The following is a 23,887-nucleotide window of genomic DNA, read 5'->3' as shown; positions in this document are numbered from 1 at the left end:
ACCACGTGAAAAAGCTTTAAGGCCTCTTTTCCCAGTGAAGCTGTGAAGGTCAAAAATAAGTCGCAGAAACCCTTAGCAACACTGACCTAAGTGATGTAAACATAGCACAGACCCACAATAAGCCATTGTTCAGCAGAACTGAGCTTCTATATTGAGCTAGTTTTTCAAGGGGGTAATAGGAGCATTTCTTGCTTTTGGATTTTCCTGATCATTTCTGAATTGGTGCAAAAGCTCTGCAATACATAACGCTTGAAAAAATACAGGAACAGCAGAGGTATTTTAAAATATCCATGTAAATCATACAAATATTAATAGTACTACTTACGATCTTGGATATAAGGAGTATGGAGGATTAGACACCATCAACTGGCTCAGCAAAGAGACAAGGATCAGCACAATAATTGGCATCAGCTGGATGAACATAGAGAAGCCGCCCTGGAGAAGGAAACAGCAACCAGGTAGACAAATCACAGGGTGTTTTGTTTTTGTTGGAAGGAATCTAGTCCACCATCACCACCGCTTTCATAGACAGCAAAGATGCGAACACCCCAAAAGACCTATAGTGGATTCCTCTCCAGTCTTTTCTTGAAAGCTTTGGAAGGAGATAGGTTATACTAATGAATAGTTGCCTTATATGTAGTCTTTCTTTAACTTCATATTGTTAAACCCTATCACTTCATGTCCTATCCTCATGTGAAGCCATGTCTTAGAGTAGCAGTTCTCAAACTTTTTCCTCTCTGCCACACTTACCATACTTTCCTAGTGTGACTCACTACACCCTTTGAGAACCACTGGCTTAGAGGAATTGCAGGAATTCCCATAGAGGAGCAAAAGCAAGCCGCTGCTAGCTCCTCTTTATAAACTTTATGCCGCCTATATAATTAAGTGCAAGGTGCCACTACTGTAGCCCAAAATCTAATGCAGGCTACAATATTATGAAGAAGTACCTGGGGATGAGCCACAATGGGTCTTACTTCTGAGTAAACATCATGCATAGGATTCCTCCATTAAAATTAGATACACTAGTTCAGAAAATTCGGAATTAGGTTTTTAACTGTTACTGTTTCCTTGTATCTGTTTACTAAACAGGCACTCATTTAGACAACAGAACTGCAAGGCATGCTGCTCATTAATATTACTTCTAGGGATGATATTTCAAAAAAGATAAGTTCATGCCAAAGACAAACATACATCACCCCTCTCCTCTTCTCTTTCATGCCCACTATGACGATGTTGATTATGGTGACTGTAGCCAGACCTTCCATTAGAAAATGAATGCACACTGCCTACAGGGGAGAAAACATTTAAAAGATTGTATTGGGAGCAGAAAAAACATGACAAGGTGAAAAAGTAAGTACTCAGCTGTACTCGTTTTGAGGCAACACTATAGGCAATGCAGAACGCCATACTAATTAGTTCAAATAATATATTACACCTTCAAGAAAAAGGCATAACAGTTTATTGGACCACTGGCTGCTAGTGGGTAAGGCAAGCATTTAAGTTTCACAAACTCGTTCTTCAGGTTTGGGAAAAGCAAATTTGGTTTTAAGCAAAGCACTGGGAAACATTAAATAGTTCATGGAAGCTCTGATATCATTGTATGAGAACCTTGCTGGTACATGAGGCAATGGTTGCTGAACATGCTAAAAGGTAAAGGGACCCCTGACCATTAGGTCCAGTCGTGGCCGACTCTGGGGCTGTGGAGCTCATCTTGCTTTATTGGACGAGGGAGCTGGCGTACAGCTTCCGGGTCATGTGGCATGACTAAGCCGCTTCTGGCGAACCAGAGCAGTGCATGGGAACGCTGTTTACCTTCCCGCCGGAGCGGTACCTATTTATCTACTTGTACTTTTTTTGTGCTTTCGAACTGCTAGGTTGGCAGGAGGCTGAGCATGCTAGAATAGATTTAATCAGTTACAAAAGCACTTCTTACACCCCATTCATTTAATACATATGTACAACTCAAGGTGGCTGATCTACCTTAGGAAAGGGGAGATATTTGGGACTGACAAGTGAATGGGAAGGATGATACAGAGGGAGTAAGTGGTGTGCTAAGGCGAGGTGATCAGTGAATATACCTGTTGGAAATGCCCCACCGAAGAACATGTTAAAAAGGTCCTCTGGAGTAATATCTGCTTCACATCCCCTGTGGAAGTTAAATCTACCGTTGGCAGGATGGCTGCATGGCTCTTCACTGCCTGTGAGGTCATATTGCTTTCGTTTTTCTGGATTGCTTAACACAGCATATGCATTTCCGATCTCTGAAATGCAGAGTGCAGGGGAAAGAAGCATGGGAGAAAAGAAACATTTTAGATACACAGAGAAGGGAGTGATACATTGTACTTGTATTAATTCACAGGTCAGACGGGGACCCAGACTGCCTGACTTGCAGTGAGCCACTTTTCCACACTGCACATACACAACATTGGACATGGTCTTAAACATGTCTGGGGGTTGATGCATGGCACACAGTCTAAAAGGAGTAAGTTGTTGCTGTCCATTCCCCCTCCCCTTTGAAACATGGAAACAAATTTATAGTACAGATACCAGTGTGACTATAGTACTGTGAAATGCTTTGGGATGCCTCATAGGAAGCAACTTATTTATAAATAAAATAAATAACAATGCAAGTAGGTATCACAACAGAAAGTGTGTTCGGTAACATATAAACTCGTGTTCTTTTGGTGCAAGCAGTGTTTGGCCATAGCTGTGCCCAGTTGATTTTTTTATTTAAATACAGTGGAACCTCGGTTTTTTCGCCAACAACCCAGAAAGGAATGTTTCCATTTTTGAATGCACCTCGGACGCCGATCAGCTTCTGAGGCGCATTTCTCCATTTTTCCAAAGGATTTTGCTGACCAGCAATTGCGCCTCGGTTGCTGAGCCTTTTAGAAATTGAACAGTCTTCCAGAACGGATTACATTTGACAACCAAGGTTCCACGGTAGTAAGTGTTCATGTCATATCACAAACTGTTTAAGAATGCTTTTGAAACAACCTACAGGGACCCTGCTCAAGACTGACAAACCCAGCACCCCCTGGGCACATGAAACAAGGTTCCCAGTAGCCTGGATTCCAGCTGATGGTTTGTTTTACAACCCAATGCCTACCACCTTGTGTATGAGGATCTGAATATACTGAGCTACAACCAAAGGACCATAAATGGGAGGAAAATAATAACCAATGCTATTTTTGAAAGGTTTGCAATAAGTTACTTCTACAGCAGTTTTTATCCTTCCACTTGCAGAAGTAGATGATCACAGATTTAGTTTCACTGTCACATAAAATGCTCTGGCTACAAGGTGTACAGCTCTGGTGCAAGGTGTAAAAAGCCATCCTTTTGCAGCTACCAAAGAGCACCTTTGGACCCAACCCATTGTTAAAAGGATGTGCATTAACACAAGCAGTTGGGCAAAAGAGATACACCTGCCCCTGAAATGTTTTCTTTTCTACAAGTGAATTAGAAAATATTACTTTTAAAAGCTTCTGTTGCTCCTGGTGCATGATTTTTGTCCGGATGAAACTTCAGAGCAAGCTTTCGATAAGCTTTCTTCAAGTCTTCGTCACCTGCATCTTTGGACACTCCAAGGACTTCATAGTAATTTTTACATTTTTTTATACTGCAAGAGGTCATTAAACAAAATAACTTCAATGTTAAAACACAACTATCAACTCTTAAAGCACAATTTGAAAAGTTCATTTTCAAACAGCTTCATCTTATGCACAGAAACCACAGTACCAGTATTTTGAATTTTTTTAGCAGTAATATTAAACATACATTGGAAAATCCATATGTAGAACTATGCCTAATGTTGGTAATGTGTTTTATTGTAAAGCAATGTTAACAAAGGAATCCCAGATATAATACACACACATCCAATATTACAATTACCTGAAACCCATTTAAGTGGGCAGCAGTTTTTATTCTTTGCCCAGTTATATCTTTACAGTTCATGATGGCAAAAGCATTATGAGGTCAATGATGTAACTATCAAGAAAGAGGTGGCTTCAAACACCAGAGACTATAAAGGATAAACTCCAGGGACAAATAGCACAACTATTCTTACGGGGATGGATTAGAAAAAATGATGGCAGTTTGCAAGCAAAGCTCTTGTGTCTTCTCCTCAAACCAAAGGACACTTTTATCCTATTGCCATAGAATCCAGATGCTGACCTGTGAAATTATTACTATTATCGAGGTACAATTATTAAATGTGGGTCAAAGCTATACCCACAATATTTGAATTGCATGTACATTTTTAACTGAAAGTTTGGACAAAAGTGTTAAGAAGCACAGGAGGGAATATTATGGAAACACCTAGAAGTAGATAGGTTAGCAATTTCTAAAGAAATTAAATCACAAAATTATTCTGTTAAAACAGATGAGTTCTTTGATACATCTATGTATTAAGAAGAGGTAAATCATTCTCATGAACTCTTGCTTGTATCAATGAATATCAATCATGCATGACAGATATAGTTCATTATACTGAAGAAAGAATTGGTAAACTTCCATTAGGTAAAAAAAATTGTAACATCTCAAAGCAGATCTGAATATTTCTTTAACAAAAAAAGCAAGAAATCTGCATGGAACCTGAAAGTGTAACAGATTTATAGTGGCTTCAGCAAGGAAAGTGCACTCCTTGGAGTCTCATCTTGGTTCCAGCTCCTCTTTGAAGAGGAATTAAAAGTGCACCAAGGACAACTGGTAAATATTTTGGAGGAACACTGATATTTCGGCTAAATGGTTTTTAAAATCCCACTTTTATTCAGAGCAACACTAATCCAAGAAGATAACGTAGTAGTTCCTACTAATAATATTTACGAAAATTATCAACCCATCAGGTTCCCCCCCCAACTTAATGAGATTAAATGCTGTGATAGATATTCCAGAGACACCAGCATTACAATAAGAAATATCTCCATTTCATTTTTATGCTGCCATTGGTAGTTGTGCAGGTTTTGAAGATGATAGCCCTTTACTAGAAAGCTAAGCCCATATTTTTTTGTTTCAGAAACTTGGAAATGAAATGTTGCCCATATGAGAAGACATTATCACCCGACCTCTTTGGTGCAATAAAGTGAGCAGCCTTCTGTTCATCTTGCTTAACCCTTATGCAATCAGTAAAGAGTTATTGCATCTTGCACTGCTCCCAGTTGAACCATACTGTCACCGAGCAACACTCTATTGAAGAACTACAAGCACTCTCTCTTGTGTATAGGATGGGGAAGAAACTAAAATGCTTGTTTATATTTCTGTCTATCAACACACATTATTAGATTCTAACCTGGCAAAAATATGCTTAAGCTAATCACTTGGAGATTGTTCTGCTTTATAAATGGTGCTCCTGTGCTTCTTAACACTGTTGTCAAAACATTCAGGTGATGTACATGCAATCCAAATGTTGGTATAGCTTCTGTCATATTCAGTGAGGTGCAGAGGTTAAGTAGCATGTTGGAAAAGTAGCAGGAAAATCCATGTCAGCCATGAAGCTCACTGGCTATGTGCCAGTCGCTATCTCTTAGCTGAACCTACTCCGAGGAGTTGTTAAGTTATATGGGGGTTGGGGATAAGAAAAATCTTGTCCATCTCTTGTCAGCTTCTTGGAGGAAGGGCAGAATAGAAATTTAATAAATAAAAATAAGAATAAAAACCTCAGGATGCAGCAAATGCATGACTAGACCATGTGCATCATATTTTAGAACGTGGATGGAGAATCTCTGGCCTGCCAGCAATATCTGGCTCCCAGAAGATTCTCATCAGCCACTAGGAACTATTTTCTTCAGTTTTGCCCCTCCTCCTTGACATTCATGCCAATAGCATATGGGATCCCAGCTAGTCCAGAAGTACAATAGATTGCAAGCTTGGGGGCCAATCCAGATCAGGACCCTGGCATGGACTAAAGGGCCTTTTACCCTTTCCTCCTGCACTGGAAAAGTTATCTCACTTACTTCAATGAGAGATTCAATCAGGAGTTGGGAACCTTTTTTTTTCCTGTTGAGGGCCACATCCCCTTGGGCCAATCTATTAGGCGTGCATGTTAAAGTGAATAGGGCTGAAGCCTGTGGTGGGGGAGCCAAAGTCCAGGGGGGGGGCACCCTCTTGCTTTTGGGCTTGCTCTCCATGCCCCTGCTTTTCTTTCTCCTTATCGCTTGCAAATTGGGTCAAGGACCACGTGTTCCTCATAATATAATTGCTGATTGGATTCAGGTTAGAGGTGAAAGAGTCACTAATACATGCACTAAAGGAAAAGAAGTAGGAAAGGACCTATTCACCTACCATGTTAATAGTAGAATTGAATTAAAACACTTCAGTATATGGAACAATTCAACATATTGACACAGCTGCTGTTTATACAGGCAAAACTTTCTTAGCCATCTCATTTACTGTTTGAAATGATAACAAGCTACATCAGGCTCTAGCTGATATTGACAAAGCATTCAGTCAACATAGCGGCCGTGCGCTCAAACTAGGAGACCTTTCAAAAATGGAATCCATGAGTTTAGCTCTCGCATCAGAACATTTAAGTGACAGCTGTACTGCTCTAAAAGGTTGGCTTAAAACCTTTGTAAAGAGCAGTGTGATGTTCTCAGCTAAGTTAATACAGTGGTGCCTTGCTAGACGAAAAGAATTCGTTCCACGATTCTCTTCGTCTAGCGGTTTTTTCGTCTTGCGAAGCAAGCCCATTGACAGCTTAGCGGATTAGTGCTAGAGCTGTCAAGCGGCTTCCAGCGATCAGCTGTTAAGCAGCTTATCAGCGGAACAGCTGATAAGCGGCTTAGCGGCTTAGGAAAAGGGCGAAAAAAGCAAAAAAAAAACCCGCCGGGGGACGCAAGATTTTTTTGTCTTGTGAAGCAACCCCATAGGGAAATTCATTTTGCAAAGCGCCTCCAAAACGGAAAACCCTTTCGTCTAGCGGGTTTTTTGTCTTGTGAGGCGTTCGTCTTGCGGGGCACCACTGTATTCTTAAACTGATATCACACTGGCAACATCTGAAGAGTACTTTTTTTAGACCAGCCTTCCACAACATGGTGCCATCCAGGTCGTTTGGACTATAGCTTTGATCAGTTCCAGTCAGCATGGCAAATGTTGTTGTTGTTGGTATCCATCTGGAGTGTGCCTCTGGGAGTGAAGTCAAATGACTGTGTTAGCCTGGGCAGTGTGTATGAGTCCTGGGCTGCCCAGATGACAAGACTCCACTTTTGGCCTCGCTGATGTGATCCAAAGGAAAGCACAGCAATATGTTTTGCACCAGCTTGGCACCAGGAGTTGCCTGTAGGAGGCTTACAAGATGCCTTAGAGACTCCACTTAGGATTTTCATAGGGTTTACTCTTCAGCCTTTTCTTCTCCTGAAATTGCAGCATGGCAATTGGTCACGTATTATTAGAACTGCTGCCCAACAACAGATGGAGGGCACCAGGTTGGGGAACGCTATGCTGTCAGATAAACTTGTAATTTATTATCAGTACTATCAACAGGCAATCTGTTTATTTAGGAAAATACCTTTGCACTCCTTCAACTTGATCTTTGGTGTAGGTCTTCCCACTTTCACCTGCAGCAGATGCACTGCTGTCCTTCATGCTATTGGGTTTGTTCTTATCACTTCCACTTGCTGGTTTTCGACAGTAAGCACCACTCCCAGCAGCACTCCCGTTCTTTGAAATTGCTTCTAGTAACACTACGGAAGAACAGGAGTGTAAGCTACATAAGCACAGAAGATACTGCCGATAGGCTTACATTTTGAGGACAAAAGGGGGAAAGAATCAGATAGATTAATTATGTTCCTAGGCTAATATTTGCAATGCATTCCTGTGGAGCAGGTCTACTCAGAATAAGCACCACTGAGTTCAGTAGAACTTACTTTCAAGTAAGTGTGTATAGGATAGCATTTCAGAGCACAATTTGAACCATCCCACCAACGCCCCAAGGAGTGCATATGTGCCTTTCTGCCACCAGAGATGAGTGCCAATGGAAAGCTATTGTCAGACGTTCTCCTGCCAGTGGTAGCAACTGCCCCCAAACAAGGCATTGAAAGGCTGTGGCACCAACAATCCCCAAGCTTCCTTTATGTCAATCTGGAGGTTGCACAATGAAAAGGAAGGAAGAACCGTCTTCCCAAAGTTAGGGAAGCAGTGCTGGATCCACTGCTTCATACACACAGGCCCAATCTCAGATCCCACAGCAAGAAATATCCTTGTCCCCCATATAACAGAAAGAGATTATGCCAAACTAGTTGATAAATTGTACAGAAGATTGATCAGTTAATTGGTTTATTACTGTGGTTTATTATTCATTTATTATCTTTGTGCTGACACACTGCTATAGACATCCTCAGAATATTTTTTTTTAAGCACATAAAATGGATAGTTAAAAGTGACACAAGACATCTGGACTGATGTCATGAGTGCCATACAAAAGGTGCCTATGCGTTACTATAAGTACCTGCACAATCATTCCTGCATTTCAGGGGTTGGACTAGATGATCCCCACGGATCCCTTCTAACTCTATGATTCTATGCTGCTACTATTATCACAAAAAGTACGGTAAGTTCAGTAGTTCCTTTTGCTAGGAAAAGAATTGTTTTCCTGCATCTCCATACACAGCTTTTAAGGCAAAGAGAACAAGCAATCATTTCACAGTAATTGCTGAGGCAGCACTGTCTGGTTGATTCAGTCCTGCCTGCAAAGTCTTCTATGGAGAATCACACAGCAAAATGTAGCACCCAAAAAGGTTGATTCTTGCCCATTTCAGACTATGTTCTGACATCTATATTATTAAATCCACAGAAAGGGGCTAAACTTGAGTTATTTCTTCCTGAAAACTGAAACCTATAGTTTCAGTTTAATCAAGATCTTTTTGCTGTAAGAAGCAAAATAGAATAGGTTAGATGATACCATCAGGCGATACTATGATGCAACTAAATTACTAAAATAAGAAATATAAGCTGCCACCTTCACAAGGGCCTCCATTCCGGCTTGATGAAATCTTTGACAGTAGTATATTTGAGCAATCAACTGACTCACGTCCTAAACTTCCCAAGTAATGTAATTTTAAATGTATATGATATTAATATTAGATTAAAAAGACTTTCTTGAATTAGTAAAAATAAGTTTTAAGATTGGAAAATCCTGAGCACACTTATCAGGGAGCATTTCCCACTGAATTCTGTGCAGGTCACTTCTGAGCAAATACGCTTGGGATCTGTAAGATACAGCCATTGTCTTGAAATGGGTTAAATCAGAACTGCAAGGAAAAAATATGCCTTCAACAGCCTTAGAAGAAAACTATTTTCTACCATGTTGTTGTTGATCATTACTATTACAGCATTGTAAAAATGCAGAAGGGAAACTTCTAATTAATCAAAGTTGTTAAGAAAATTCACATTTTTGAAACTAACAGGACTTCAAACAGAATGAAAAGTCTGTTAGTGTGAAGCATGTGAAGACAAATATTGTAGGTAGGAAATGGGATTACCAACTTGTCTTTTTTCTAGTCCATTCACATTTCTATTAAAATGTCTAAGAACGTTATAATCCTTCTCACTAAGATATGAAGAACTGCATCTGCCAATTTCTACAAATAAAGCTGCTGTTAAAAGCACAAAAGCAGGCCAGGTTGCTGGTGTTTTCCCCAGTCCGTTTGCAATCCCAACAGGAAGACTGTCCCTCAAGTACCAGGAATGAACTGCTAATATGGCAACTCTTATTATTGCACTCACAACTCAGAAATAAGGATACAAATTCACTAGAAGATTAAAATAATAATTTTTAAATAAGACAAAATATATCCAATTGATTTTTTTAAATAATCCACATTAGTATGCATACTATTTACATGCAAATAAAGCATATAAATTAGTTGCTTCAATATGCCTCAGTGATGTGGACATATGCAGTGCTCTAAGGAAGAATTGAAATGGCCAGTAAAGTACAATGCTATTTATATAGTAAATTCAAATCCAGACTTCACTCTTGTAAAGCCCTTGAAATACTTCCACAATTATAAGCTTCTTTCAATGCCCTTTGCTGTGTCTGCTGTTGATTATGAAAGGTACAATCTATTCTCCTGCTTGTGTATGGTTGCTATCATGTTATATAGAACCATGTCAAATGGCGTGTCTATACAGTCCCATATTCCTGGCTTGATGGTTTCATTTGTAAATAGATTGAATTTATCCCTCAGAACTCTCTGCCTCCAAAATCTTTTCAGTACATATGGACATATCATGCCTAAAGGAAACACAAAAAACCAGCCTGGGCTTCTCAAAGCACAAAACAAAAATACCAGCTGTTTAAATGGAAGAACAGATCCTTCTGCTCCCAAAGAAGGCACAAATAAATCATGAACAAATAGGCCTACAGGTGCTATACAGTCCCTTAACAGGTCCCTCCAGGGAATCAAAGATTGCAAGCAAAATATTTGCTGAAGTCCCATCAGTCTTAAGCGTGCAAACTGCCTCTATAGGAAAGTAGTCAAACTAACTGCAACATCACTGGCTTAAAGTGACATTGAAAGTCATTCTTCCAAGAACAGACTTAAATGAATTAAAATAAATATAAATAAAGTGATACAAGTTTACCTGACATTTTGAGGGCCAACGTCCTGTAAAAAGAGGGTGGCTAACATTTTGCAGCCCAAAAACCACATTGAAGGTTGGTTAGAACTATTTTTAATATTATGTTTTAATTGCAGTAACCTGCTCTGGGAACTTCGAGTGAAGGGTGTGTGATAATTTTTTATACTGTAGTATCATCACCCCCCCAAGGACTGCATGCCACTGTACACGCACATGCACACACTTACCACACACATAGGTACATTCAGAGAGGCAGGCAGAAACATTCAAGCAGCACACCCCTCCTTTCTGCTGATCAGCCTAGCACTCCAACAGGGAATAAAAGCACTGTCTCTGTTCTTCAGAGATATCAGTCTCTGAAGAGCATCATAGTGCTGGCCTACAAGAGGAACCTCTCCTCCACAGCCTAGTGTTGTGATTGCAAGGAAACCATGACTTACTTACAATGATGCCTCTTCTCCCTCTGGCATGGAGCCACTCCTAGAAGGTCTACTCTAAGCGCTCCCGTTTCCCAAACACAAAGGCCTACTAAGAACTGCATTACGCCAGAGGCAGAAAAGTTACCTCCATCTGAAAGAGAGCTGGTGGGCTGCTGCAAGTGCCTTTGCGACACTGGCTCACCATCTCTGCCCTATGACATCCCTCATCCAGATATTCAGGCAGATCTCCTTAATTAAGACAAATTCCTTAAAGTGAATTCCTGTGAAATTTACTTAGCAGTTATTCTTTAGTACTTACTTTAAACTGAATTTGCAAAAACTAGGTGTGCCTAGGCTTGATTTGATTATTTGCCATCGTTGCAGCTCCTATGGCTGGTGAAGACTACAAATTTGGATTTGAAGCAGGGCTATGATAATGTTACATGTGCTGCAAAGATCCAGTTCCACTGCTTACTGCAATTTATACTACTGCTTTTATATCTACTGAAGTAAACAGCAGTATAAACAAGAGCAACTCCCATGGACTAGCATCAGGCCTTTTGGTTGGCCTAGAACAGGGGATTGAAGTTTACCCCAAAGTTATTGTGTTTTTTTTTACAATTTTACCCCAGTTGTTGAGCTTTTTTTTAGGATTTTACCCCAGGACATATAGTGCCATATATACAGTGGTACCTTGGGTTACGAGCTTCATTTGGTCCGTTCTTAACCTGAAATCATTCTTAACCTGAAGCGTGCTTTCGCTAATGGTGCCTCCTGATGCCGCTGTCATGAAATTTTCATCCTGAGGCAAAGTTCTCAATCCAAGGTACTATTTCTGGGTTAGAAGAGTTTGTAACCCAGTGTTTGTAACCCAAGGTACCACAGTACGTGCCTGGCCTAGAATACTGTAGATGCTTTCAGAAGGGAATGTAAACACACACCATTCCTTAAATTATGCAGGTAAATCTGCTCTTTTGAGAAATTTAAACTGAACTGCCCACTCCTCAGGTTTTTAATTATAGGGTTCAATTTAAACATGGCACTAAGAGTGCAAGAACTTAGATATGGAACATTTCACAGCCCTGCAGACCTCTGCTGCTAGGTATGTGACATGCTAACACTGCACAACCAGGTGAACTGATCTGGCTTATCTGAGATACTGGAGACACGGAATGCTGCAAGGGTTTTACAAAATGTCTGGCAATATGTTTCAGCTGGATCATACTTGTTGGAGAATCTCTGAATAAAACAGAGCTCAGCTAGGTGTACATTCTACAATGGCATTTACTGCTAAGTCTTATTTGTGCTTTTAAAATATCCAGTTCATTACCTTCATCTTTAATATTAGGTCCATACCAGTTACAAATTTGGATATACTGCTATTCAAAACATGACATCCACAGGAAGTATAGTTTGGAAAGCCTTAAGGACAACATTTGATCTATAAAACCCTATGCAGCTCAGGACCACCTCTCCCTGTATGAAATAGCGCAGACCCTGTGGTCTTCATCAGAGATCCTCCTCCTCCTCCATGCACCTTACTTGAGTGAGATACAGAGTAGGCCACATGAAAACAAGACGTTTTCAGAAGTGGTCCCCCATACATGTAATGCTCTCCCCAGGGAAAAGTGCCTGGCACCATCATTATCAGTTTTTAAGTGCCAGCTCAAGATCTTTACATTTGCTCAGGCTTTTGTCAACAAAGCCGGGCACTACAGTGGTGCTTATCTTTTAATGGGGTGTATAGGATTTGCCATTAGTGTAGTGTGTTATTGGATGAGCACTTTAGGTACTTTGTATTCCTTTTCTTTTTTGCAAAATGTAACTAACAAATGTAAATAATAATAATAATGTCCAGGGCAATGACGATACAAATTGCCCTGAAAGTCACATATATTTTTGAACATGTTACCTTCAGACCAGATTACCAGGGTACACGTATTGTGACCTGAAATATAACCAGGGATTTGAAATGAGGTTTATCAGAGCCAACATATATTAGCAAAGCTGTTTGTACTTTCATAGACTGGGTTTCGTCACAGATCAGCCTAGATTAGGCTAAGTGAGTAATGTGTAGCAGGTATCTCAGGAACAACATATATTTGTATGATCCCAGAAAAAGCTCTAAACTGTGGAGGGAATGATAATTTCAAAACATTACCATCTCTTCACTTTTGTATTTCAAATATGAATATCCAGCCTTGATTCCACAGTTTAACCAGATTTCAAGTCCTCCTATGCTTTTAGCAGTTGGAAACTGGCTTGAATAAAAGGAACTTGGGACAATTGTGCAGTCTACAGCATACAGGAAATAATTTGGGCATGGGGAATAGCTAAGTAGTGAAACAAGGAAATGGAAAATTGGAGGCAGGCTTAGCATAAAAGATTAAGGGCTAAGCACATTTCCACAATCATATGTAGGAATCTGACATCCAATAAATTCAGCTTCCTGAGAATCTACAGTTTTACTTTAAAAGAAGCAACCCAGTGATGTTCACGTGGGAAATCTTCCATAAGAAAAAAATCCAGGACTTCATTTTTCTATGGAAAAAATATCATTTTATACATTTACTAGTAACAATGAATGGATACCAATTGCAAATACAGTATTAGGCAAGTCTGGAAGCTTCACATTTTTGCTGTATTCACTAAATAAAAATACAATAGACATGCTAAATATGATCACTCTCTAGGGTATCAGAAACTTTTTCCATTACAAGTTACCCTTGCCTAGAAAAAAACCTCACACCACTGCTTCTAAACCTGCAAAGATATGCTTAAAGCATGTGGGCAAGAAAGATGGAGGCTGGGTAGAATTTTGAGCGACCTGGGTTTCAGTGATATGCATAGTTGATGAAACTAAAATCATGTAAAATAAGCAAATATATCTTGGGAAAAATCTATGTCACCTTTTTTAAAGTTTCTACAAAAGCCCAGGATATACATGTAAGTTCATGGAAACCTGAACTTGCTTACTGCCACACTTAAAACTGAACCCCTGCCAACAAGCTAGAGTTAAGAAACTAGAAATTTATTAACATTTCTCAGTGCCCTCATGGAAACAGATTCCCTGGGATCCCCTTACAGAAGTCAAAACCAGCTAAACCAGACCACCCAGCTACAACGCTATGCACACTTACCTAAGGCTAAATGCCAATGAACTCAGTGGCACTTAGGATTGCATAGGATTGCACTACACAACTGGTTTGTTTGTTGTGTAGATATACCCCAAAGATCAAGTTTCTAAAATTTCAACAGGTACAACTCACGTATTACCAAGTGTTTTTCCAACAAGACCACATACTTTCTTGCTTTTTACAATAGCAAAAAGAAAGAACGAACTGAGGCAACGGTGCTGGCCTCAGTTGTATAACAAGAAAGGTGTGTGGGGGGGGAGTTGCAAATATACTAAGGCACTTTTAATACAGTGCAGCGCTAACTAAGTCGATACTGAAGTAAGACGTGTGAAATTTAATTACAGCTACTCCCTACTAATTGTGGCTAGAATCATCTCTACTAATTATCCTATAGAAGTTACGAAACATGACAACAGGATTTCTATAGCAAGGGAGTACCCAGTTCAAAGGTTGCCTCACTAGGTAACTTTAGGTGAACTCACTAGGTAACTAGGCAACTGACTCTCTGGGCTACCTTACAGAGTTGCTGTTGTAATCCATCAATGAAATAATGGGCATGAAACATGTTGAAACTTATTTATAAATACTACATAATATCGTCATCAGGATTGGTTTCAGGATATGGGGACACCAGTGGCAACTGCTAACCACTGGGTGAGGTGGAAAGTGGAGAGCCAAACAGCAGGTGGAGCCAAAGCCAGTAAGAGGCAGAGCCAACTAAATCTAGTTTTATTCCCATCCTCCTTCCTGCTGAGTTCTACAATGGCAGCACTGAGACTAAGCAAGTAGAAGCTGACAGCCAGGGCCATCCCCTAGAATGACTAAGTAGGAAGACAGGTAAGTTGGGGCTGGCCATGGCTGACTGAGGTTGGAGGAGCTGGTGTCCTATTTGCCCTAATGGACCAGTCACCACTCATCTTGCTTTTCAGGCCAAGGGAGCCGATGTTTGTCCACAAACAGCTTTCTGGGTCATGTGGCCAGCACAACGTTTCTGGCACAACAGGACACAGTGACGGAAGCCAGAGCGCATGAGAATGCTGTTTACCTTCCCACTGCAGTGGTATCTATTTATCTACTTGTACTGATGTGCTTTCGAACTGCTAGGTTGGGAGAACCTGGGACAGAGCAACAGAAGCTCAGCCTGTCATGAGGATTCAAACTGCCGACCTTCTGATTAGCAAGCCAAAAAGGCTCAGTAGTTTAGACCACAGTGCCACCCACTCCCAATTCCACTGTGTACCATGAAGGGAGGGTGCATAAATGTATAGAGGCAGCAGCTCACACGATACACACTTGCTTTGGGTGGCACTGCGGGGATGACCAAGCCCCACAGCTATCCAGAAGTTCTCCAGCTGCCACCATACCCAACCACTAGATATGCTACCTGCAGCTAATGGGAGTTGGGGTCCACAACATCCAGAGACCATCAGGTTGGGGAAGTATAGTCTGAAGCAGCCTTACTCAACCTTGGGTCCCCAGGTGTTGTTGCTACTCCTTTACCTTTACTCCCATCAACTTCCCCAATAATGGTTGGGAGTCAAACTCTGCCAAGAGTGTACGGTCTGACAAATTCCTCCATTGCATCTCTGACAATTTCATTTCTCAGAAGGTGGAAGAACCAACAAGAGAATCATCTATCTTGGACCTGGCCCTCACCAATAGGGAGGAACTGATTGATGAAGTGGAAGTGCTCGGAAACCTGGGAGGAAGTGTAGTTGAGTGTAGTTGGACACGTACTCTGGACTTTAAGAAGGCCGATTTCAAAAAGCTGAAGCAGCTACTGGGTGTGATCCCATGGTCAGAAATACTCAATGAGAAGGGAGTCCAAGAAGGATGGGAGTTTCTAAAAGGAGAGATATTGAAGGCCCAAATGCAGACAATACCAACAAGAAAGAAAAGTGGGAGGCATCTAAGGAAACTGGTGTGGCTGCATAAGGAGCTTACAGATGAGCTGAGAGTTAAGAAGGGCATGTATAAGAAATGGAAGAAAGGGGAAATCACAAAGGAGTGTGGCAACAGTTGCAGGGGGAAAGTCAGGCTGGCTAAAGCTCAGAATGAGCTCAGGCTTACAAGAGAGGTTAAAAATAATAATAAAGGTTTCTTTGGCTATGTCTGAAGTAAGAGGAAGAACAAGCAAGTGGTAGGTCCTCTGCATGGGGAATACGGAGAAATGCAATTGGGTGACAGAGAAAAGGCGGAACTACTTAACACCTACTTTGCCCTTGTCTTCACCCAAAAGGAAAGTGATGCCCAACCTGGTGATAACAGAATAAATGATGTAAGGAGGGAGCTGCAGCCCAAGATAGGAAAAGAGGTAGTAAGGGAACACCTAGCTACTTCAAATGAATTCAAATCTCCAGGGCCTGATGAGCTGCATACAAGGCTACTACAGGAGCTTGTGGATGTAATTTCAAAGCCTTTGTCTATTTTCTTTGAGAATTCTTGGAGAACAGGTGAGGTTCCTACAGATTGGAGGTGGGCAAATGTTGTCCCCATCTTCAAAAAGGGGTGGAAAGGAAGACCCAGGTAACTACCAACTGGTGAGCTTGACATTGATACCAGGAAAGGTCCTAGAACAGATAATTCAACAGTCAGACTGTAAACATTTAGAAAAGGATGCTGTGATTACTAAGACCCAGCATGGGTTTCTCAAAAATAAGTCATGGCAGACCAATCTGATTTCTTTTCTTTTTTTATGGAACTTCAAACTTGGTGGATCAGGGAAATGTTGTGGACATACTGTATCTTATTTCAGTAAGGCTTTTGACAAAGTCCCCCATGATATTCTCACGAGGAAGCTGATAAAATGTGAGTTGAATGAGGTAATTGTTAGGTGGATTTGTAGCTGATTGACTGACCAAACCCAAAACTACTCATTAATGGTTCCTTGTCATCCTAGAAAAAAGTGACAAGTGGGGTGCTGCAGGGTTCTGTTATGGGCCAGTTGTTGTTCAATGTCTTTATAAATGAATTGGATGAAGGAATTGAGGGGATGCTCATCAATTTGCAGATGACACCTAACTTGGAGGGGTAGCTAATGCTGCAGAAGACAGAATCAGAATTCAAAATGACTGACTGAAGAACTGGGCACAAGCTAACAAAATGAATTTCAGTAGGGACAAATGTAAGGTTCTGTACTTAGGCAGGAAGAATGCACAAATATAGGATGGGGGACACCTGGATTACTAGCAGTATATGTGAAAAGGATCTAGGGGTCTTGGTGGATCACAAGCTTATCATGAGTCAACAGTGTGATGCAGCGGCAAAAAATTCTAATGCTATTCTAGGCTGCATCAACAGAGGTATAGTGTCCAGATCAAGGGAAGTAATAGCACCACTCTATTCTGCCTTAGTCAGACCACACTTGGAATACTGTGTCCAATTCTGGGCACCACTAAACATCTGACTAAACATTCAAAAAGTATTTCTGACAGTAAGAGCTGTTCAGCAGTGGAACAGACTCCCACAAGAGGTGGTAAACTCTCCTTCCTTGGAGGTCTTTAAACAGAGGTTGGATGGCAATCTGTCATGGATGCTTTAGCTGAGGTTTTGCATTGCAGGAGATTGGACTTGATGACTCTTGGGGTCCCTTCCAACTCTAAGATTCTATGTTCCTATGATCTCTAGCTAGCAGGACCAGTGGGTCAGGGTGATGGGCATGAGACTCTTAATCTCAGGGTCAGGAGTTTCAGCCTAACGATGGGCAAAAGATTCCTACATGGCCGGGGGCTGGACTGGATTACCCTTGTAGTCCCTCCCAACTCTACAATTCTATGATTCTATAATATTGATACTTCAATCCAGTATGGAACTCTCAGGAGGTCCCCCACCCCCCAAAAAAGTTAACCAATAAACCTCAAAATTACCAAGTTGACTTCAAATCTAACAAAGAGCTTCACCCATCACTGATGTTTCCCAAAAACGTTTATACTGTATTTTCTAAATGGAAAGTGCAAAAAAAGAAAAGGGTTGTTGGAATGCCCTAATACTATCCAAGCGTCTTTCATTACGATCGGATGAGACTCCTGGCCCAAAGCTGAGAAAGGCTGGTTCCCCTGCCAGCTATAAAAAGCAAGAGCAAGAGTAGCAAACGCCGCCCTCCCTCTTGCCGGCTCCCCGAGACCAGACCCCAGAGATGAAGCGACGGAGTTTACCTGACACCTCCTTATAGCCCCCCCCCCTATTTTTTCTCCTTGTAGACTCCCGACACCTGACCGTGAAGGGAGGCCATGCTAGGATCCCAAGGGCGCTCTCGAGATACAAGGGCCACCTTTCAGAGGGAGGCGCGCAGCCTCGGGCGCCCAGCGCTCACCTTTGGCGGTCTCGGTCGGGTAGAGCTTCTGGGCCTTGTTGAGGAAGCGCAGCGCCCGCTCCCGGTTGCCGGCCTCCAGGGCCTCGCGGGCGATCTCGATGCATTTCTCCGCCTCGTCGCGGTTCCCTTCCATGGGCCTGTCCTTCCTCCGCCTCCGCCCGCCGCAGCGCAGGGAAAAGGCGCCTGACGGGGCCAGCCGGGCGGGCGGGCGAGCGCCGCCGGGGCGCTGAGGAGGCCGGGGTGGTGGGGTTGGCGAGAGGGGGGCTCGCCGGGGCCTTGCCGTGGGCCGCCTCACTCTGCGCCTCTGGGGCCGCTGCCGGCGGCGGCGGGCGCCCTCCGCTGCATCGCCCTCCGCTTCTCTCCCGTCAGCGACGTCGGCTTAAGGCCGCTTGCTCGACGCACCGGAGCCGGCCGGGCCCAGCACCGCCGCCGCCGCTCTCGCTTCCGGGGACAGGCTCCGTGACCGGCCGCGAGGATCGCTTTGCGCAGGCGCGGCCGAGAGGCACACTCGCCTCCCAAATGCCACGACGCGAGCGCGGCTTCCCCGAGCGGTAAATAGGGGGCGCAGCTCAAACCCGGCGGGCAGGTGGGCTCCGGAGGCAACTTACCGGTACCTGCCTGCTCCTCACCTCTTTCAGTACACTTCAGGCTGCTTTTTCTGGGTGAAAAGCACTCTCTTGTATCTTACAGTATTATATACTTGTGGTGTATTAGACCCGAGCTGTGATTTTAGGACAAGCTGAATTAGATCACACTGTCCCGAAAATGCAAGATGTTAAGAGGACATCTAGTTTTTTTGGAATGTGCAACAGGGATTGGGAAACTGTGGCCCCCAGATGTTGGACTCCCAACTCACAGTGCTGGCTACATGGATTTACTGTTTTTAAATCATAACCCACCTAGTGCCTCATGGTGGAGTGTTAAGAAATCGGTAATATTCATCAGAAGGGGACGACAGAGGACAAGATGGTTGGACAGTGTTCTCAAAGCTACTAACATGAGTCTGACCAAACTGCGGGAGGCAGTGGAAGACAAGAGTGCCTGGTGTGCTCTGGTTCATGGGGTCACGAAGAGTCGGACACGACTAAACAACAAATATTCATCAACCCAACCTGACCTGCTTTTCAACTTCATACAGGCTTCTTAAGCCAACTGTCACTCAAGTGCATTCTGAAATGTTTTATGTTTATGTTTTCTGTGCTTTAGTAGGCCCCAAAACTCTCATGTAGCTAAACTTGCACAATCCACTCCAGGAGGCCAAGCTTTACAGAAGTACAAAACAAGCCTCTTAGAAAGACCCTAAGAAGCCCAATGAATCCAAAACGGTCCAGTGGGGGGTGTTGGGGGACTGAATGCAATGATGCTTGGATAGGAAGCTCCCTTCCATCATTTACTGTACACAAGGAGGAGGTAACAATTTAGGGTTTCCCAAAGTTGTGTCTCCAGCTGTTTTTTGACAACTAGCAGGACCAGTGGTCAGGGATGATGGGAACTGTAGTCCCAAAACAGCTGGAGACCCAACTTTGGGAAACCCAGAAGAGTAAGGAGGAAGCACTGCAAGGAAACTGCTGGTTTCTAATTAGGCATGTAATTAGAAAAGGTCAGTTTTTTATCACTTTAAAGAGCCCCATCTCTGGAATAAAAAAATGTAAATGTAAAAAAAAATCTAGTACAGTAGTTCGTTCTTTGGAGATAGTATAGGAAACAAGAATCTGCTTGAAGTGCGGCAGGCTGTTCTGCCTACATCACCCCCCCCCTTTTATAGAGACCAATTATTCATTCCTACTTTATGAGACAAAATGGAATTGACCATTGTTTCCCCCTTTCAGCATATGCTGTACATGAACACTTCCCTGTGTTAATTGGCCAACTGCCAATAAATACAAATTAGCAAGTACCTACATGATTAGCAATTACTAATGCTGAACCAATGCTGTCCGATTTTTGCACCTACATTTACCTTAAGCTTTCCTCTGGTTACACACAGACATTGGTCTGTGTTAGGAACTAGTCATTTCAAATTAATTGCAATTCCACTTCTTAAAGACACGAGTAAAATGATAAAAATGTAATAATGTAACATTTATTGAACTCATTGACCAGAATGGAATAAAGGTCTGTTGTTTCTGCTTGTCAGAATGGTTATTCTTATTTAACTACAAGAGATTGACAGCAGCAACAGCGTTTTAATACCTCTAGTTGTTTTTAATTATTTCATAAAATGCTTGTGCCAATCCTTTGTAGTTAAATTTTAACTGAGTAAAGCAACTTCAAGCATAAAAAATGAGCAACAATGTCAAGAATTTCATTAAAATCCAACATATCTAAAACAGTCCAGAACCACGACAACAGCTTCTCTGAAGCCATGTAACACTTAAATAAGGTTAAGACTTCAAATATAGAATTTTGGTTTGTTAGAAAGCTTGATGGGCTCCAGCTTCAAGGTTACAGAAAGGCAAAAAGTGTTTCACAGATGCAGTCCACTGGAAATCCACCAACACTGGACAACTGAGCATTTGAGTCCCAAGTTAATAAGGAATCCCATGTTCCTTTACACTGTTTTCTGCTGTCCTTTCTTTCCAATCAGAGATTTATGGATATGTGGAATTACACCTATGGGAAGGAAATAAAAAGACTGATTCAAATTATGAGATCACCAACATGATTAGATTATTAAGTGCTAAAACAAAGCCACATTACTAACTGTGGTGATGGCAGACTAAGTCACTTAAATTGTCACTTACCTCCACCAGCAATTGTTGCTTTGATTAGGGAATCCAGTTCTTCATCACCTCTTATTGCAAGCTGTAAGTGACGGGGAGTGATTCGTTTCACCTTCAAGTCTTTGGATGCATTTCCTGCTAATTCAAGAACCTGAAACAGTTGTTACTGTTAAGTACACCTTAAAAGTGGGACCTGAGAAAACAGTACATTATATTCTCAGTCTAACAGCAGTTCCGGGTGCAGGTCAGCAATGGCTTCCTCCAATTTAGCCCATCTCTTTACAAACACCCCTCCCACTTTCCAAATAACATTTAACATTTCATGGCTCCTAGAGAACAAGCCTCTTGTTTCAGACATGTCCAGTATAGTACTAATCACACAGGGTTAAGAGTATTGGGGAGTGTCAAAGTGCCCTTATGTTAACTGTTGGGCTTCAGTTACCTTTTTTTTTAAAAAAAAGTGTGGGCCACACTACCTGGGACTGATAGGAATTAGAACTCAAAAACCTTTGGAGGGCACCATGGTGTCTTCCCCTGGTCTAAACAAGTGGTTTTTGGTTTTAGTAAAAAAATGTCATGTTCTTTCAAATTTAGAAGCTTAAACACCTGCATACCTAGGGCATCCCACCAGCCTCAGTTATGTGGAAGTGATTTTTGTTGACTTCTTGTCACTTTCAAACTAAGGAACACAACCAGTCATGTTCCTTAACAGAGGAAATTATAAAGAAAAAGAGGAAGCTTCCTTATACGAAGAAAACTACTGGTCTATCTACCTTAGTGTTGCCTACACCATTCTTTGCCAACCTGGTGTACTTCAGATGTTTTGGAGTGCAACTCCCACCAGTCACCTGTGTTGGATGGGGCTGATATTTGTAGTACAAAGTATCTGGAGAACACTGGGGTGGTGTAGACTCAACACCAATGGTTGTGTGTTTAAGAAGCCTTCCTAATCGTGGCTGGCAATTGAACCCTTCTACATGCAATGCATGGGCTAGTATCATTACACAGCAATCCCTGGTGAGCAAATTTCAGACAAACAAATCATGTTTCCTTAAGCTTAATAGTTTGGGGAAGCAGATTTAAAATATATTAGATAATACCAGCATGTTTTCCAAAAGCATACATCCTCAGTGGGCTTAGTGGTCAGGATTAGTAACTTACAGGATTTTACTACCTTGCACTTTACAATATGGGGCATTTTATTGGGATAACAAGAGAAAAAGTCAAGCTATGTTCTATTGTGCATGTACAATGCAGAGTGGTTTCTCTCCTTTCCAGATTCTTACCTCAGCTGTGAGGTACTCCAAGATAGCAGCACTATACACAGCAGCTGTAGCTCCCACACGTCCATGACTGGTAGTCCTTGATTTTAGATGCCGATGAATACGACCCACCGGAAACTGCACACACAGAAAAGTAGTCAAGGCCCAAATAGATACCAGTAGTTTCATACCCAATCTTAAAAATGTAAAGGGACCCCTGAGCATTAGGTCCATTCGTGACTGACAAAATGGCTGCGACGCTCATCTCGCTTTATTGGTTGAGGGAGTCCAGGTCATGTAGCCAGCATGACTAAGCAGCTTCTGGCGAACCACAGCAGCGCACGGAAATGCCGTTTACCTTCCCGCTGGAGCAGCACCTATTTATCTACTTGCACTTTGACATACTTTCGAACCACTAGGTTGCCAGGAAAATCTTAAAAGCCTCAAAATTAGTCTAACAGATGACGCTAACAAACAGATCTCCATATTTTCATGAGAATATCTAGAAGCCAGCCTATCCATTAAGTGTGCAGTAGGGAAGTGAAGCACGGATGCTCCCTCCATTGCAGAATGTATCAAAACGTAATAACCCCCACTTTAAACCTCCTGCACATACATACCTGTAAGCCAGCCCTTTGCGAACGGGACACTGTTTTGGTCTTAGTCTTGCCAGAGTCTTTCCCAGCTTTGCCGCCAGCCTAGTGCACAAAAGTGTGCAAGAATCAATACTGGTCATATCTACCACCCCTAGAACCACGTGCTTTAATTTCCCGGCTGTTGAAAGAGAAATGGGGAGGCGGGGAAATCTCACAGCCAACTAGTAGCAGCCCGCGCATGCGCACATATGGTCGTATTTCACTCGCAGCCCGTCCCCCCCCAGTCGCGCCTACTTCAGCCGCCGATTCGACGCGCATGCGCCAGTCGCCGCCACGAGCCGGCTGCGCGGCGCATGCGCCTCAGTAGGGACCTCATACCCGTCCGCTATGTCTGTGACCGCGCCCCTTTTCCTCTTTATCTATTTTCCCCTCACAGCTCTCCCTCAACAGGCGGGTATGCTAAAGAGAACCGTTGGTAGCGCGAGACACGTACGTTTGCCTAAGCGGGTCTCGAGTCCCCAACGTTCGCCTCGCGGCGGCAACAACTCCCTCCCCCCCAAGGCTCGGGCGCGCGCTCGTGCCTGCTGCGAACAAGCCCGCCTCCCTCTCTTCAGCCACCCTTTTTTCTTTCGTCCGCGGTTCTACTCACCATCTCGAACGGGTACTGCTTCTCCTCGTGGAAAGCGCTTCACAGACGTTGAAGGGAGCTCAATGGACGCCTTTCACCCTCCCAATTCTTCGGCGGCGGCTTCCAATTCAAAACTGCGTCCACTCCCGCCTTCCACGATCCCTTTATACCCGACTCCAACGTCCTCGCATCCGGGAACCCGGATCCCGACGCCGGCCAATCGCGGCGAAGG

At 42.6% G+C, this 23,887-nt stretch overlaps 2 protein-coding genes across 2 annotated transcripts in view; both read right to left on the bottom strand.

The window, feature by feature from the left end:
- Positions 1-18,934, bottom strand: part of DNAJB14 (DnaJ heat shock protein family (Hsp40) member B14) — a 29,914-nt gene extending 10,980 nt beyond the window's left edge. Inside the window, exons 1-6 of the mRNA XM_083756746.1 lie at positions 18,447-18,934; positions 7,505-7,679; positions 3,474-3,619; positions 2,079-2,261; positions 1,192-1,286; positions 326-435 (exon numbers count right to left, since the gene is read on the bottom strand). Of these exons, the coding sequence (XP_083612872.1) occupies positions 326-435; positions 1,192-1,286; positions 2,079-2,261; positions 3,474-3,619; positions 7,505-7,679; positions 18,447-18,579 (842 nt within the window). The 5' untranslated portion in view covers positions 18,580-18,934. The remainder of the gene's footprint in view (positions 1-325; positions 436-1,191; positions 1,287-2,078; positions 2,262-3,473; positions 3,620-7,504; positions 7,680-18,446) is intronic.
- A 1,579-nt stretch (positions 18,935-20,513) lies between these two features.
- Positions 20,514-23,858, bottom strand: H2AZ1 (H2A.Z variant histone 1). Its single transcript, XM_083757007.1, has 5 exons — positions 23,677-23,858; positions 23,052-23,129; positions 22,456-22,569; positions 21,191-21,320; positions 20,514-21,059 (listed from the first exon to the last, which is right to left on the bottom strand). The coding sequence occupies exons 1-5, from the start codon at positions 23,677-23,679 to the stop codon at positions 20,998-21,000; spliced, it is 387 nt and encodes a 128-aa protein (XP_083613133.1). The 5' UTR covers positions 23,680-23,858; the 3' UTR covers positions 20,514-20,997.
- Between the last annotated feature and the right edge of the window lie 29 nt (positions 23,859-23,887).

The sequence above is a fragment of the Podarcis gaigeae genome (genome assembly GCF_964106915.1).
Source record: "Podarcis gaigeae genome assembly, chromosome: 9".
NCBI classification, from domain to species: Eukaryota; Metazoa; Chordata; class Lepidosauria; order Squamata; family Lacertidae; genus Podarcis; species Podarcis gaigeae.
The sequence above is the reverse complement of the archived record's forward strand: the minus strand, read 5'-3'. Positions and strand labels throughout refer to the sequence as shown.

What these genes read in the sequence shown, in the direction of transcription:
- H2AZ1 (XM_083757007.1), bottom strand. An exon ending in TGGAGTACCTCACAGCTGAG is followed by an intron (nt 21,321 to 22,455) that starts GTAAGAATCTGG and finishes CAACTGTTTCAG; the next exon opens with GTTCTTGAATTAGCAGGAAA. An exon ending in AGCAACAATTGCTGGTGGAG is followed by an intron (nt 21,060 to 21,190) that starts GTAAGTGACAAT and finishes TCCTTCCCATAG; the next exon opens with GTGTAATTCCACATATCCAT.